Source organism: Festucalex cinctus, chromosome 7 (genome assembly GCF_051991245.1).
Source record: "Festucalex cinctus isolate MCC-2025b chromosome 7, RoL_Fcin_1.0, whole genome shotgun sequence".
In the NCBI taxonomy this organism is placed as follows: Eukaryota; Metazoa; Chordata; class Actinopteri; order Syngnathiformes; family Syngnathidae; genus Festucalex; species Festucalex cinctus.
In genome coordinates this window covers 14,410,835-14,424,135 of record NC_135417.1, presented here as the reverse complement: position 1 = coordinate 14,424,135, position 13,301 = coordinate 14,410,835, and the positions used below count along the sequence as shown (strand labels likewise).

At 40.9% G+C, this 13,301-nt stretch overlaps 2 protein-coding genes across 5 annotated transcripts in view; one reads left to right on the top strand and one right to left on the bottom strand.

Annotated features, from left to right (window-relative positions):
• etsrp (ETS1-related protein) overlaps nt 1–4,900 on the bottom strand; it is a 35,883-nt gene extending 30,983 nt beyond the window's left edge. For 2 of the 4 annotated variants that reach the window (XM_077527268.1, XM_077527271.1), the window contains exons 1-9: nt 4,271–4,894; nt 3,401–3,516; nt 3,218–3,321; nt 2,835–3,009; nt 2,632–2,737; nt 2,472–2,560; nt 1,690–1,763; nt 1,280–1,585; nt 95–187 (exon numbers count right to left, since the gene is read on the bottom strand). In XM_077527268.1, coding sequence (XP_077383394.1) covers nt 95–187; nt 1,280–1,585; nt 1,690–1,763; nt 2,472–2,560; nt 2,632–2,737; nt 2,835–3,009; nt 3,218–3,321; nt 3,401–3,516; nt 4,271–4,825 — 1,618 coding nt within the window. In that variant the 5' untranslated portion in view covers nt 4,826–4,894. Of the gene's footprint in view, nt 1–94; nt 188–1,279; nt 1,586–1,689; nt 1,764–2,471; nt 2,561–2,631; nt 2,738–2,834; nt 3,010–3,217; nt 3,322–3,400; nt 3,517–4,270 lie in introns of all 4 variants that reach the window. The other 2 variants (XM_077527272.1, XM_077527270.1) reach the window with 2 other exon arrangements.
• A 2,202-nt stretch (nt 4,901–7,102) lies between these two features.
• LOC144022816 (transcription factor HES-2-like) lies at nt 7,103–9,966 on the top strand. The gene is made up of 4 exons (XM_077527944.1): nt 7,103–7,639; nt 7,750–7,854; nt 9,132–9,727; nt 9,808–9,966. Exons 1-3 carry the CDS (start codon nt 7,595–7,597, stop codon nt 9,537–9,539), a joined length of 558 nt encoding a protein of 185 aa, XP_077384070.1. The 5' UTR covers nt 7,103–7,594; the 3' UTR covers nt 9,540–9,727; nt 9,808–9,966.
• Nucleotides 9,967–13,301: the final 3,335 nt, after the last annotated feature.

The window sequence follows — 13,301 nt, the reverse complement described above, 5'->3', positions numbered from 1 at the left end:
GTTCGCCGAGGTTCGTTGACCTCCTCCACCACAGCTGAGCCCTTCTTCATCATCTCCTCATCCTCCCATTCCCAGTCCCAGTCCACCACCTTACCCATCACTTCAGGCTTTGTCGTCTTCTGGGTCAGCGTCGGTGCTGTGGAGGCCGTCTTCATCTCGGATTTTTGGACAGCTTCCACTTTCAGCTCTGGATAAAGCACATAAGCATGATCACAATTTCATTTTTTGTGTACACCGGCCATGATGAAAATACATCCCGCTGCACGTGTTTTAAAGCAACACTGAAGAACTTTCAGTTTACATCGATTATGGCGGCGCTATATGGACAAAAGCGGTAATGTTGTGCCTGAAGGAAGACCACATTTCCCATGAGGACAAGCGCATTGCGTTGTTTTTGCGCTCACGCCAACAAGTTAAAGCCGGACGAATGTTGATCCTTGACTGTCCTTTCATCCGGGGTAGCTTCCCGTCTTCTTTTGTCCCCTCAGACAAAACTTTTCAGTTGTTTTGGAGGTTCTGCCATGAAAGCAGTAATTGTTTGTCGACATTCAAATTCACTTCTGTCTTTGTAACGAATGGCGAAATAGGAAAGTGACATAATACATAAAGCAAAAAATTTGTAGTTTTTCGTGTGGCGGTGTTCCTACCATCCTCCTGAAAGTTGCTGAGTGCCATTAAAAATAATACAGACACCCCCAGGCCATGGCAAAGATACCATTCAACTAATTTTAAGTCTATGTTTCATCAGAAGAGTTCTGAAAATATTTTAAGGTTGAAAAGTTCCTCAGTGCTACTTTAACAATGTTTAAAGTCAGAAGTCAACCGCAAAAAAACGTTTTTGACAATAATATGTTCTATACAACTTCTCGAAATATGGTATTCTGATTAATATTGTGTTAGCAGAATATGAGCTAGCAGCAAAATACAGCCGTTTTTATCAACATCAGTACGCGGCCATTTTGCCACTTGTCAAAAAAAAATGACATCATAATAGCTCAGGAAAGAACCAATCACAGCTCAGCTTCAGTAAACAGGTGAGCTCTAATTGGTCATTTCCTGAGACCTGAGAAAGTGTGACGTCATCTTCAGTCGACAATAAGTGGCAAAATGGCCGCCCCTTGAGTTGAATCAAAATGGGTGGATTTTGCTGCATAACTCACATTCCACAAATGTAATATTATAATCAGAATGTCTCAATGAAGTCACATAATATCAAGAAATGTTTAAGGTTGACTTCCCCTTTAAAGATGTTTTCATTTCCTATGAGCATGTTTGATACCTTCAACGACTTGACGAGCTTCTACGACATCTTCCTCCATAACAGCGGTGCCTTCCACCTGCTCTCCCACCTCGACCCACTCCACTCCCCTGCCGGCATACGGCCATTTCAACGCCGTTTTATCCGCGTCCTCAATCAGTTCGAGCCACGTCGTGGTTGTGCTTTGACTGGCCTCCGTGGTGGTCGTCACTACGGAAGCTGCCGTTGTGGTGGTGGTGGTGGTGAACAATCGCTTCCGCTTGTGGTTTTTGAAGTGTTGCCCTCTTGGCTGCACTTTCCACCCTCTGCTGGTGGAAACTTCACTCACTGGAAGATAAAAAGAAATGAAATCATGTTATTGTTATGAATAACAGTAGACTGATGAAGGCTTTAAAGGGAAAAAAATGAATAGATGGTATATTATTTCTTACAAGCAGCAGCAGCAGAGCCACAGTTGGATTCACAACAGGCACACACCCAGTCCCAGCCATATAACTCCACCCATCTATGACAAGCAAAATGGTTGTTTATAGGGGTGTTAAAAAAAAAAATCGATTCGGCGATATATCGCGATACTACATCGCGCGATTCAATAATCGGCAGAATCGATTTATTTTTATTTTTTTAGGATTCACACCTTGAGCATGGAAGAATGTTATATGAACGGAACATTAAGCCTTAATATTTTATTTTAATGCTGTTCAAACATGAAACAGATTACAACCTCTATAAGACTGAAATTTCAGATAAATAAATAATACATTTTCATATAAATCTTACACTCTACAAGCTTACTGATTAGTATTTTCTAAATTTGAATGAAAAAAATCGCAACAATTGACTTGTAAATTCATATCGGGATTAATCGGTATCGAATCGAATCGTGACCTGTGAATCGTGATACGAATCGAATCGTCAGGTACTAGGCAATTCACACCCCTAGTTGTTTATTAGTAGTAGTACAAATATTCCAATTGATTTCTTTGACAGAATTACATTTTTCATATCATCAAATTATGACTATTTTTACGCATAAAGTAGTGAACAATTACAATTTCCTGATGTCATGTTTTTTGCCATTTTTTCCTTATGTTTAATTCAAAAAGTTGTTCTTTTTTTTTTTTTACATTTTTAGATTTTTACAATTTATCTTTTTCTTCTCGCTTCTCCTAATAAAATGTTGTTGTTGTTTGTTTTTTTTTTTAAAGCGCACCTTCCCGTGTTTTTGTCGTAGTTGCAGGACTTCGCCGTCGGAGTAGGAACGTCACTTTCTGCCGACATGGTGCAGTGCATGTAGAGCTGCTGGACATGAATTAGAAAGTCACTGTTGGGCAAGTAGTTTATTCTGGAACGGGTAACAAAATGTAACTCACATGGTCCGTCATTCCTCGGAAGAAGAAAGCATCCACGGAGAATCTGACAATGTTGTTCTTGTGCGGGATGAATCTGGAGCGACTGTATTTGCTTTCAATCATGCACCTTCATCGGTGGAGGAAGACAGTTGGTTAAAACACACACATCCATTTCTGTTAAACAAAATTAGAGGTTTTTTGAAAGTTTTTTTTTTTTCTTTTACCCAAAGTCCTTCACAACAGGAAATTGAGGCGTGGAGGTGTGCGACTTATTGGGTGTGGCGTAACACGAGTGGACGTAAAGCCTCATGTCTTGGGGCATGGATGGACCCTCGGCCTCGAAGTACATGCGCTCGCCGAGAATGTACTGATCTGAAGGAGCGAGCCTTTCCCACTGAGCTGACAATTACAACACAAGGGAATTCATCTTTAACACATTTACTGCCAGCCCAGCAAAAAAGTATCATTTGACGTCTTTTTCCCGTCAATGGCAGTGAATGAGTTAAATGTACCCTATTTAGTTCACACATAAGTCTATTTCTTCTATTTATGTTGATTATTGAAATTCATTTAAAGAGGCAAAGTGGATTATTTCCTCAAAGTTTACCGTTCCGTGGCGTCAGAATGAAATTGGCTCTATTCCTCATTGGTTTGAAGATGTGACGCATGCGCATCTTTGGAAGGTAGCCGACTTTGTAGGAATATTGATACCTATGAAGACCGATAAAAACAGTATTTTAATAGCCCCGCACATAACGTCATAGAATCCGAGCCGTGGTGTGGAAATCACCTGGTGTAATTGCAGGCAACAGGCATGACAAAGGGCACCGTTCTCCTTATTGGCCCTTGGTTCATCCCTGGGTTGTAATGCAGTGTGTTTGAATAGGTCATCTGGCCATTAATCATCTGCACAAAAACAAATGATAAATACAAAGAAACTTACCAAAAAAATAAATACTGAATCTTAGATGGGTCTTATCCATGGTTACATCTGTCATCTATATGATTTACAATCTATACATAGGCAGGCCTATAGAAGATGACAGATCAACTCAAAATAATAGCAAATGAATGGTTGTTTCACATTTTTTTAAAATACTTTTTTGTTATTAAAATTAGTGCCAAAAAAGGTTGAATTAAAAAAATAATAATAAAAAAATCGCTCGGTCGTGCAGTTAATCTCTGATGTGGTTTCTGCTTTCTTATTTAAAACAGTTCCGCTGTTTTAATGTTTTTCATTCATTAAAACAAATTTTCACAAATGTTTCTAATTAAGTGGGTGGTGAATGTGACGAGTAGCACACTGATGACATCAATGTATCGTAATTAATGTAATCAGTTAATCACAAATATCAAATTTAATGTAGTTGTTGGCCCGAACATGAATCCAGTTCAAGTTAATATGACCTAATGCATGGGACTTAAAACAGCAAAAACAATAACTTTAAAATGCTTGGCCTCGACGCCATTTTGTGAACATGTTGCCAGGTGACTTACCCAGCTAATTGTGACGCTCATCTTCATCTTAGCTATTAAATGGCTACAATTTTATAAAAGTATCTCATACCTCAAAGGCCCAATGTGACAAACGTTGACCAAGAAAAACGAGTGTACCATAGTTAACGGCGGCCCCCCAAAATCACAAACCAGGCTAGCTCACCAGTTGCTTGGTTCCACACTGATGGAGTCCATTTAGAAAATAAACGTAATTCTTCGACGATTTTTTGGATTGACACGTCCCCAGTTTGAGCTCATAATTGATCTTCCCGCCGCCCAGGATACTCTTGGGCACCCTGACAAGCATTTTGTCCATCTTGCACGACGTCCTCACGGAGCGATCACCCGACGGGCCCTGCGGCCTCCAGCCAGGCCGCGCCGGGAGAAGGCGCTCTCGGACGGGCCCGGGTAGAGGCTCGAGGCCGCTGCCTTTAGCCGGATACAAATGGACCTTCTCCAGCGGCGGTAGATTGGAGTGGACGAACACCGGCAGTCTGAGATAAGCCTGCGGGAAAGTCAGCCTTGCTCTTCGGAAATTGTTTGTCGTGTTACGGTTTGCTCGGGTTAAAGCAGGGAATGGAGGCAAGGCGGTCTGTAATGGCGGCTTGCCTCCTTTGTAGGAGGCAAACAGCGACAAAAAGGCAAGAAATGGGAAATAAAGCATATCGAGGGCACTCAGTGGCTCTGAAAACGTTGTAAATGAGTGCACCTTTTGCATGAATGGTCACTTTCGCTGGGAAACAGCTTGATGATGGCCGTCAAATTAAACGCAATGAGAAGTTGAATGGCGCCCACCTCTGCTCGTTTGTTGTATAACAGCTTGGTGCCACCAATAAATAAAATGAAACCAAATGTGTGACTTTATGATAACAAAGTCAAATAGCAAATCCGCTAAAACTATATGTACATACATATTTTATTAGCAAAACCATCGTTTCATTGTCTCTATATAGGCTGGACAGGGTAACAATTAACGAAAATGAGGCTTATTCTTTTCCATTTTCTTTTTTCTTTTCTTTTTTACACATCTTTATGTAACAATAATCCTATACAAACATTTTAAACGTTTTTCTGCTTAAAATATCTGCCATGTGATATTTTACTGCATAATTCGGTTTTTTATTATTTATTTTATTTTATTTAAAAACAATGTTTCAGCTATTTAAAACTTATAAATAAATAAAATAGAGCTAATTAAAACAAAACGACAACGTATTATGCATGGCATATGAATAATTTAAGTGTAAATATGCTTCTTCATATAATATTCTTCATCGCCATGCACACTATAGATTTTTGTCCATATAAATTACAGTATTTACACATGAAGTTGCACATTCTATTGCACTAACATTGTCCTCTCAAGTTGGAGATCAGGACCAGGGTTTCCACAAGCTCATGCTGCGGGCCTCTTTTTGGGGCATTGTGTTACGAAGGACGCTCCTGTAGTGACCCCCAAAAGCCGGAGGAGAGCCAGAAGGCCATCAAGAAGTTGAAATAAGGGAGGGAAAAAAAGGGAGGACTTGAGGAGTCAGCGAGGGCCACGCCTTTGCCCAGAGATCGCAGGAAGTGGGCCTGCAGCAATTCTGCAGGCAGGCAGAAGAAGCCATGTTGGTGCAGCATCGTTAACACTTTTTGAAGCATGCGCCAACAGGACCCTTCGCTAATCAACACAGGCACGTGGACGTGGCCCCACCTCCTGCATAGCCCCCCCACTCACTCGACACGCGCCCCCTTGGAGGTGCGAGCAGCTCGTGTGCAATTAACATATGAGAGGAAAAAAGAGGAGGAAGGCGTCAGCATCCGGATAAAACGGCGTCGATTTCAAACACTTCAAAGTGTGACTCAAACACCTCCGAGAGGAAAAAAACTGTGCGTAAAAATGTTTTCCGCGCACCAAACACAAACGACAATACTGTCTTTGAAAGTCTGGTTTAAAATCTATAAGCCAATCAAATAATCGAACTTGGGTTTTACAAATGTGACCAATTACAACCAAAGCTTGCGTAAAGGTGTTTTACACGCACCAAAAATATATTGAAGTTATAATCTAACATATAGTGTAGCAAATTTTGGGGGTGCAGGTCGCGGGTTGGGTAGTTTCCGACGGTCTGGACAGGCCTTGAAGGCATCAGGGCCTGCTGTTTTGTGACTTGAAAACTGTTCATTAAAGAGAGTTGTTAGCCTGATTATTTCACCAATGCTACAATAGTGTTCATTAAAGTCTAGATTAGTGGATTCGTGACGTTGAAAGCGTTGAAAGACAAATATATGCACAAATCTTAAATGTGCAGTTTCCAGTTTCCCACCAGACTTTTGAGAACATTTCTTCAACGGGTTTATGCGCTTATGATGGGCCCGATCCAATAATTTTAATCTAGTAAATCTCTGTAGACTAATCCTGTTTTGTTTTTATTTTTTGTTTTGTTTTTCCCCATTTGAGATACATTTATGTCCGGTTTATTTGCTTCGCAAACACATTGTGCAAACGGTCACTGGATGTGGTCCACTATAAAACAATGTCAACATCCAACACGCTGGATGTACGTGTAACATTTCTCCCTCATAAAGTTTCTTGCCTTCGCATGCGAATGAGCTCGGCGCCCCGTGGATTGACGCGTGCACGTCACATGGAATCAAGTGTGAACCAGTCACACCTCACAGCGAGAAGCGTCTGCCGGTCACTATCTCACTGTCGCACTTGGGGGGGGGCTGGCGTCGCTCCCCCACAATCGCCGGTCCACTTCAAAAGGCTTCGCACGCACGCGTGGAACATTTTGTCGCGCCAGCACGCGGCACGCATGCATGAAGATGGCACGCGTGTTTTTTTGCAGGTGTGAATGCAAACGTGTTCATGTTAAGTGGCCACGCACGCACGCGCCAAGAGGCAAATGCAACGGCGTCTTGTTGCAGTTTATCTTTGAGTTACTATTCGTTATGTAATTATTAATATCACAGTACCAACTTCATCTTATTTAGTAGGTTGTAGGTTGCTTTTACATGAACATTCTTAATGTATATTTCATATTGACATTTACGAACATGCGGGCATTTTTGATATTTCCACAATGCAAAGCAATGCAAATTTTAACTTTACGTTATGTAAACAAACAGCGTATTGCTTTTTTCTGTGACTACAAACCAGGCAGATCGGTGGTCGTCAAACGAGATTCCATCCACTCCATTTTGAAAGCAAAATTTATCCTCACAAACCATAGAATTCATCCTAAATCCATTGTTTTTCAATGAGCGGTCCTTTCACCGCCATTTTGACTTGTGACGTAAACTCGGAGTAGTCAAATCTGAGGCACCAAGACACCCCATGGAGAAAGGATTTGCCTAGGTGGCATGTGGTTGGCTGTTGCGTAAATGGGCGTGTCCAGAGCGGACAGGAAGGATTTAAAACAAGCAACCCGGGGTGGTCGCGTCCTTTTTCTGACACCTTCTGGATCGCAAAGGAAGCCGGCAGTTGGAAGAAGATTGAATCATGAAGCTCATGCAGGAAGCCGAGGATGCAAACCGCGATAAAAAGGTAAAGTACTTGAGTATAACTCTAGGTTTGAAAGAATTTCACATAGTTGAGTTAAGCATATATGGAAGATTTAACTACTTCGTCTTCTTTTTTAAAAATACGCATTTCAGCTTATAAAATCTCAAGTCGAGAAGCGTCGACGTGAGAGAATGAACCACAGTCTGGAGCGTTTGAGGAACATGTTGATGCAGGAGCCTGCGGAACAGCAGGAACAGGTAATTAAAATCAAATTAAGCAATATTGGATCAAATGACTCATATTGAGGGCAGTACGGTGACCTAGTGGTTAGCACGTCTACCTCACTGTTCTGGGTTCAAATCTCGTTTCAGGCCTTCCTTCCTGTGTGGAGTTTGCATGTTCTCCGTGCTCTTTTATGGGCCAAAAAAAAACATGCACGTTAGCGTCATTCATCCAAAAAAATGGCCGCGGGTGACCTAGTGATTGGCACATCTGCCTCACAGTCGCAAGGTTCTGCGTTCAAATCTCACGTCTGTTTTCTACAGGTGCTCTGGCTTCCACATCCCCAAAAAACATTCATGTTGAAGACTCTAGTAGTGGAATTTACTGTAAATAACTGGCAAAAAAATGCCAGCTAATTATTAGTAAACTCTCAGTTAAAAATCTATTACTGTGAAGAAAAAAAAACTTTTTTTCCTGTATATAAAATGGACAGATACTCTAACTTTGGGTCAAAAATGGGGCCGTATCATATATAACAACCCAGGAAGTTGAAGACTTGAACCAAGACCCGAAAACCTTTCTGCGTTGTTTTATAGAAAATGACCCAATTTGTGACCCAAAATTGGGTCAAACTGACCCAAGTACACAATGTGACCCAACTTTCTGGGTTGTATTATAGAAAATTACCCAATTGGTGGCCCAAAACTGGGTCAAACTGACCCAAGTAGACAATCCGACCCAACTTTATGAGTTGTTTTATAGAAAATGACCCAATTCGTGACCCAAAATTGGGTCAAACTGACTCAAGTAGACAATCTGACCCAACTTTACGAGTTGTTTTATGGAAAATTACCTAATTTGGGACTCTGAATCGGGTCAAACTGACCCAAGTAGACAATCCGACCCAACTTTATGAGTTGTTTTATAGAAAATGACCCAATTCGTGACCCAAAATTGGGTCAAACTGACTCAAGTAGACAATCCAACCCAATGTTCTGTTTTGTTTTGTTTTTTAATAGAAAATGACCCAATTTGTGACCCAAAATTGGGTCAAACTGACCCAAGTACACAATCCAATCCAACCCAACGTTCTGGGTTGTTTTATAGAAAATGACCCAAGTAGACAATCTGACCCAACTTTCCGGGTTCTTTTATACAAAAGAGCCCAATTTTGGACCCAAAGTTGGAATATCTGTCCATTTTCGACCCATAATTGGGTTACTTTTGACCCAACTGTTTTTAGAGTGAAATCGGGACAAACGTAAGCCTGATAATACATTAATAATAAATGCTCGTGCATGTGTCGCTGTAGGGTGCAGCCCAGCGCCGTGTGGAGAAGACGGAGATCCTGGAGCACACGGTCCGGTTCCTCCACAAGAGCAAAGCAACAAGCGGGCCACAACCGCAGCAACACTCCTTCCAGGACGGCTTCCACACCTGCCTGCAAAAGGCCGCCCACTTCCTGGGGCCCGAGGGCAAAGGCCTGTGGCTCGCCCTGGACGCCTCCTTCATCCAACGCTCCTCCTCCTCTTCCTCCTCCTCATCCTCCTCTTCCTCCATGCTCCACATGCTGAGGCACAAGTCCAAGCACAACAGGCGAGCGGCGGCTCAGCCCCCCAGGACCCCCGCGCAGGGGCAAAACTGGCTGGGGACGTGCATGGAGAGCCCCCCGGCGGAGGGCCCCTCACTGGGCCAGAGCGTGTGGAGGCCGTGGCCCTAAATCATGAACTTTGACCAACCCCACCCCCTTTCCCCCCCATGTATACATTATCTGTCAAGTTGATGGTGTAAATAGTTTGAAGACGTCATTCGTACGCTGCTGTGTATATATGTGAACCATTCGACCCGCTATCGTGCCGTTCGGGATGGGAGCTGGATGCTGGCGCCCGCCACGTGTCCACTTCAGAGGTGAGTTGTCACACGCGCGCACGCGCAGACGAACGGGGCTGCGGATCATAACCAAGTGTCCTTCCTGTCTCGTTTTCCAGCTGCTTTAAAGTATGAGGGGCCCCGCCCTCACGTCCATGAGTCATCAACACCCTCTGTGATCCCACCTAATGATAATATATAACTTGTATATTTTGCACACTAACTTATTGTCCATGTCTCCCTATGGTGAGCCTCTATTGTTTGTTTTTGTTTTTGTTTTTTTCCCCACAAATAAACACATTCCATTCAAATGCCACACACGTGATTTCTTTTTACTTCCTGTAGTGACTGAGAAATGACTTGACCCAACTTTCCTTTTAATTGGAAATAAACACTTTTGTGTATGCAAATTTGTGCTCAAGGGCCACATTTGATTTTTAAAAGTGACAGATGTTTCAGATCATTCGTAGGTGTAAGCAATCCAATACTTTTGAAAATACAGTGTAAAAAGTCTACACACCCTTCTTCAAATGCCAGGTTTTTTTGTGATATTTAAAAATGAGACATTTCTAATCTTTTTTTTTTCACCATTAATGTGACCCATAATCTGTAGAACTGAAAACATAAAAAAAAAAAAAAAAGTAGTGCCTCCCCGAATAAAGTTGAGATGTTCCAGTAGGCTTTTCCTGACTTTTTTTTTTTTTTTTTTACTTATAGTAGAACCCTGAAATTTTTGTGCTAATACTGCTCTTGTAGAACTGTTCATGAGTTCCAGCTGATGAAAACCAGCCCTAAATCATGATACTGCAACCAACTTGCAAAGAAATTTTAAACCTATTCAAAATTTGAAAAAAAAAAAAAAAGCTGTTTGCAAGTGTCTGGCACAGTCTTTGCAACTTCTAGCAACATCGAACGAAACCTGCTGAAAAACATTTGCTACTTGCGCCCACCCTCGCAATCCTTTGCCGCTGGAGAGAATTAGGCTCTTAATCGTAACCACGTGTCATTTAGGAGAATATGGTGCACTCCTTAGTAGTTTTCCATCTTCATTAGCACCAACTAGCCCCCCTTGAACACTCCCCACTACCCCAACTGTAGGAAAGGGACACAGGGGGTCCTTTCACCTCCTCCACCTGGTCCCTTTGAGGTTGAGTGATATGCTGATATTTCATTCCTGTAAAAAGTACCTGAAAGTGAGATTTGAGTCCAAGCAAACGTATATTCAAATAAATATTCAACTAAATTGACTTTTTAGCCAAAGTGGAATGTAGTAATAATAATAATAATAATAAACAATAATAAAGTATATATACTAGAGCTGTCAAAAAATGTATTTTTTTAAATCAGATTAATCACACCTCAGAATTTTGATAAATCACAATTAATCACGTCATCAAAAAGTCTTTTTAATCAACATTTTTTGCCTGCTAAATTTGAAGAGCACCTGTTATGTGTTAATTATTTCAGCATTTAATGTTATGAGGACACCTTCAATATTTTTTGATCCACTGCACATGCTCATCCTCCTCTTTTTTTCTAATCAGTTAATTGTGTGCATATTTTAAAATGAAAGAAAGAAAAAATGACCCCAATATTTTCACATGAACAAATATTCATATAATATAATACGTCAAACGCAAAATGCTTGACTTTAATGCATGTAGTTATGTTTATTGCTCAACACAACCTGTGCTATATTTAGCGTAACCATCCACTGTCAAGCTATGTGGTCAAAATAGTGTTGCAATATTTTTTTATGATTAACTCATTCACTCCCAAAAACGTATTTATACGTTTTTTAGGTTTTTGTATGCTAAAGTTTTTGTATGAAGGCTTTGATGCAGTTTCTGACCTGAAGCGGGTGGTTAAAGCGATGGTACTTATTACAATAAGAAAAAAAACAAAAAACAAACAAAAATAAAAACGGCCAGCAGGTGGCAGCAAAGTATAAGAGATCAACCAGGTCCATGTTGCAACAAGCTCTTTTTCCCCAGTATTTTCAACAGGTTTGTGAATAATGATGAAACTTAGCTAATTGTAATGCTAATTGCTACAAAACATAAAAACAGATAAAAAAATATACGGTACTTTTTTTTTTTTTCCCTGATGAAAGAAGAGACACTTTTTTTTTTTTTTTGGTAGGTTCCATGTTTTGATAGCAATAGAACATGAAAATGGCTGGGAGTGAATGAGTTAATAATGAGTTCACGCTTTAACTTTGACAGCACTATAAACACGTGATTCTCTTTGTTTTATGTTTGATTTGAAACTTCATCTGGAAGTGGGAATAAACTTTTTATTTTGGGATGATTTTTTTTTAATGTCTGCCGAACTGCTGCTTGTTGTGAAATGAGATGAGTTCACTGCCACCGGACCGCTAGTATCTAAAATTTTGGCTTCTAAGTCAGATCACTCGTGTCTCAAGGCACCACTGAATTTAGTTAACCAGAGTTAAAAATCTGTGCTGGCTAGTGGCTAATGAGCAAAGTTCACTAATAAACTTCGAGACAGACACCCGCGGGGGTGGGGTGGGGGTTGATCCCACCCCACGCACTCACACATGGATGCAAATGGTGGCGCATATGTCGAGTGCCTGTTATATCGCGTTTTCTACACCTCGGTGGAAAGAAGTGGACAACGGAAGGGTGTCGTGTGTCCCGTGGGAACGCCACTCGGCGGCCCTTCTCATTCCTCTATAGTGCAGGAAGTCATAAATGAAGTGTTAACCATTTACATGAAGTGTTAGTTAGCCTATTCGTTGCTTCAAGTAGGCTACAGTCATAGGAAAAGTGTCGTTTGCGCCCAAATTAAATGCATATAATAGATAAATAAACCGTGAATAAAGTGTAAAATGTCAAATAATGCCATGTCATTTTAAATAAATAGGCTTCAAAAATTGCATTGCATTGAATGTCATGGAATAAATTGGGTCATGAAATTAATATAACTGCATGCCATTAATTCAATACAAACGCATTACAAATCACGAGCTATTAATAAATCAATCAAAGTTGTCGCTCACAACTTAAATCCTTATAGTGAGACTAATACAGTTAATATATTTTTCAAACAATTTTAGCCGAAAACTGATTCTGGAAGTACTGTAGTCACATTGACATTGAAAAAAAAAAAAAAAAAAAAGGACCGACGGGGAGCTTATTAGAATATTAAAGAGAGGGAAAAAGAAATCGAATTAGCAAACGAGGCCGATGTGGAGCCAAATGTTGTGTGGTGTGACGGTGGGATAACGGAAAGCAGCCGCTTCTCGCCGTGGGCAGAGGTGTGAACGAACAAAAAATGTGGAATGGCTTCAGTCACTCACACGTTCATTCACACTTGCATTGACACGCACGCGTCATTCCATGCACGTGGCGCCAATTGTCAAACAAATGCACCCACAAACACAACAAATATTTGACTTTAAATGATTAGCTACATAAATATGTTATGTAATGTGAATAAAATGCCTGGATTATCATTCGGGTTGTTAAGAGCACAGAGAAATGTGTCATATTATGTGTCTTTACACTTTTGTTTGATTGTGTTTATTCACGACTCCACGCATGCGCATGCCGCCAGTCTTGTCGCTTTACTTACATAATTTGCTTAAGTC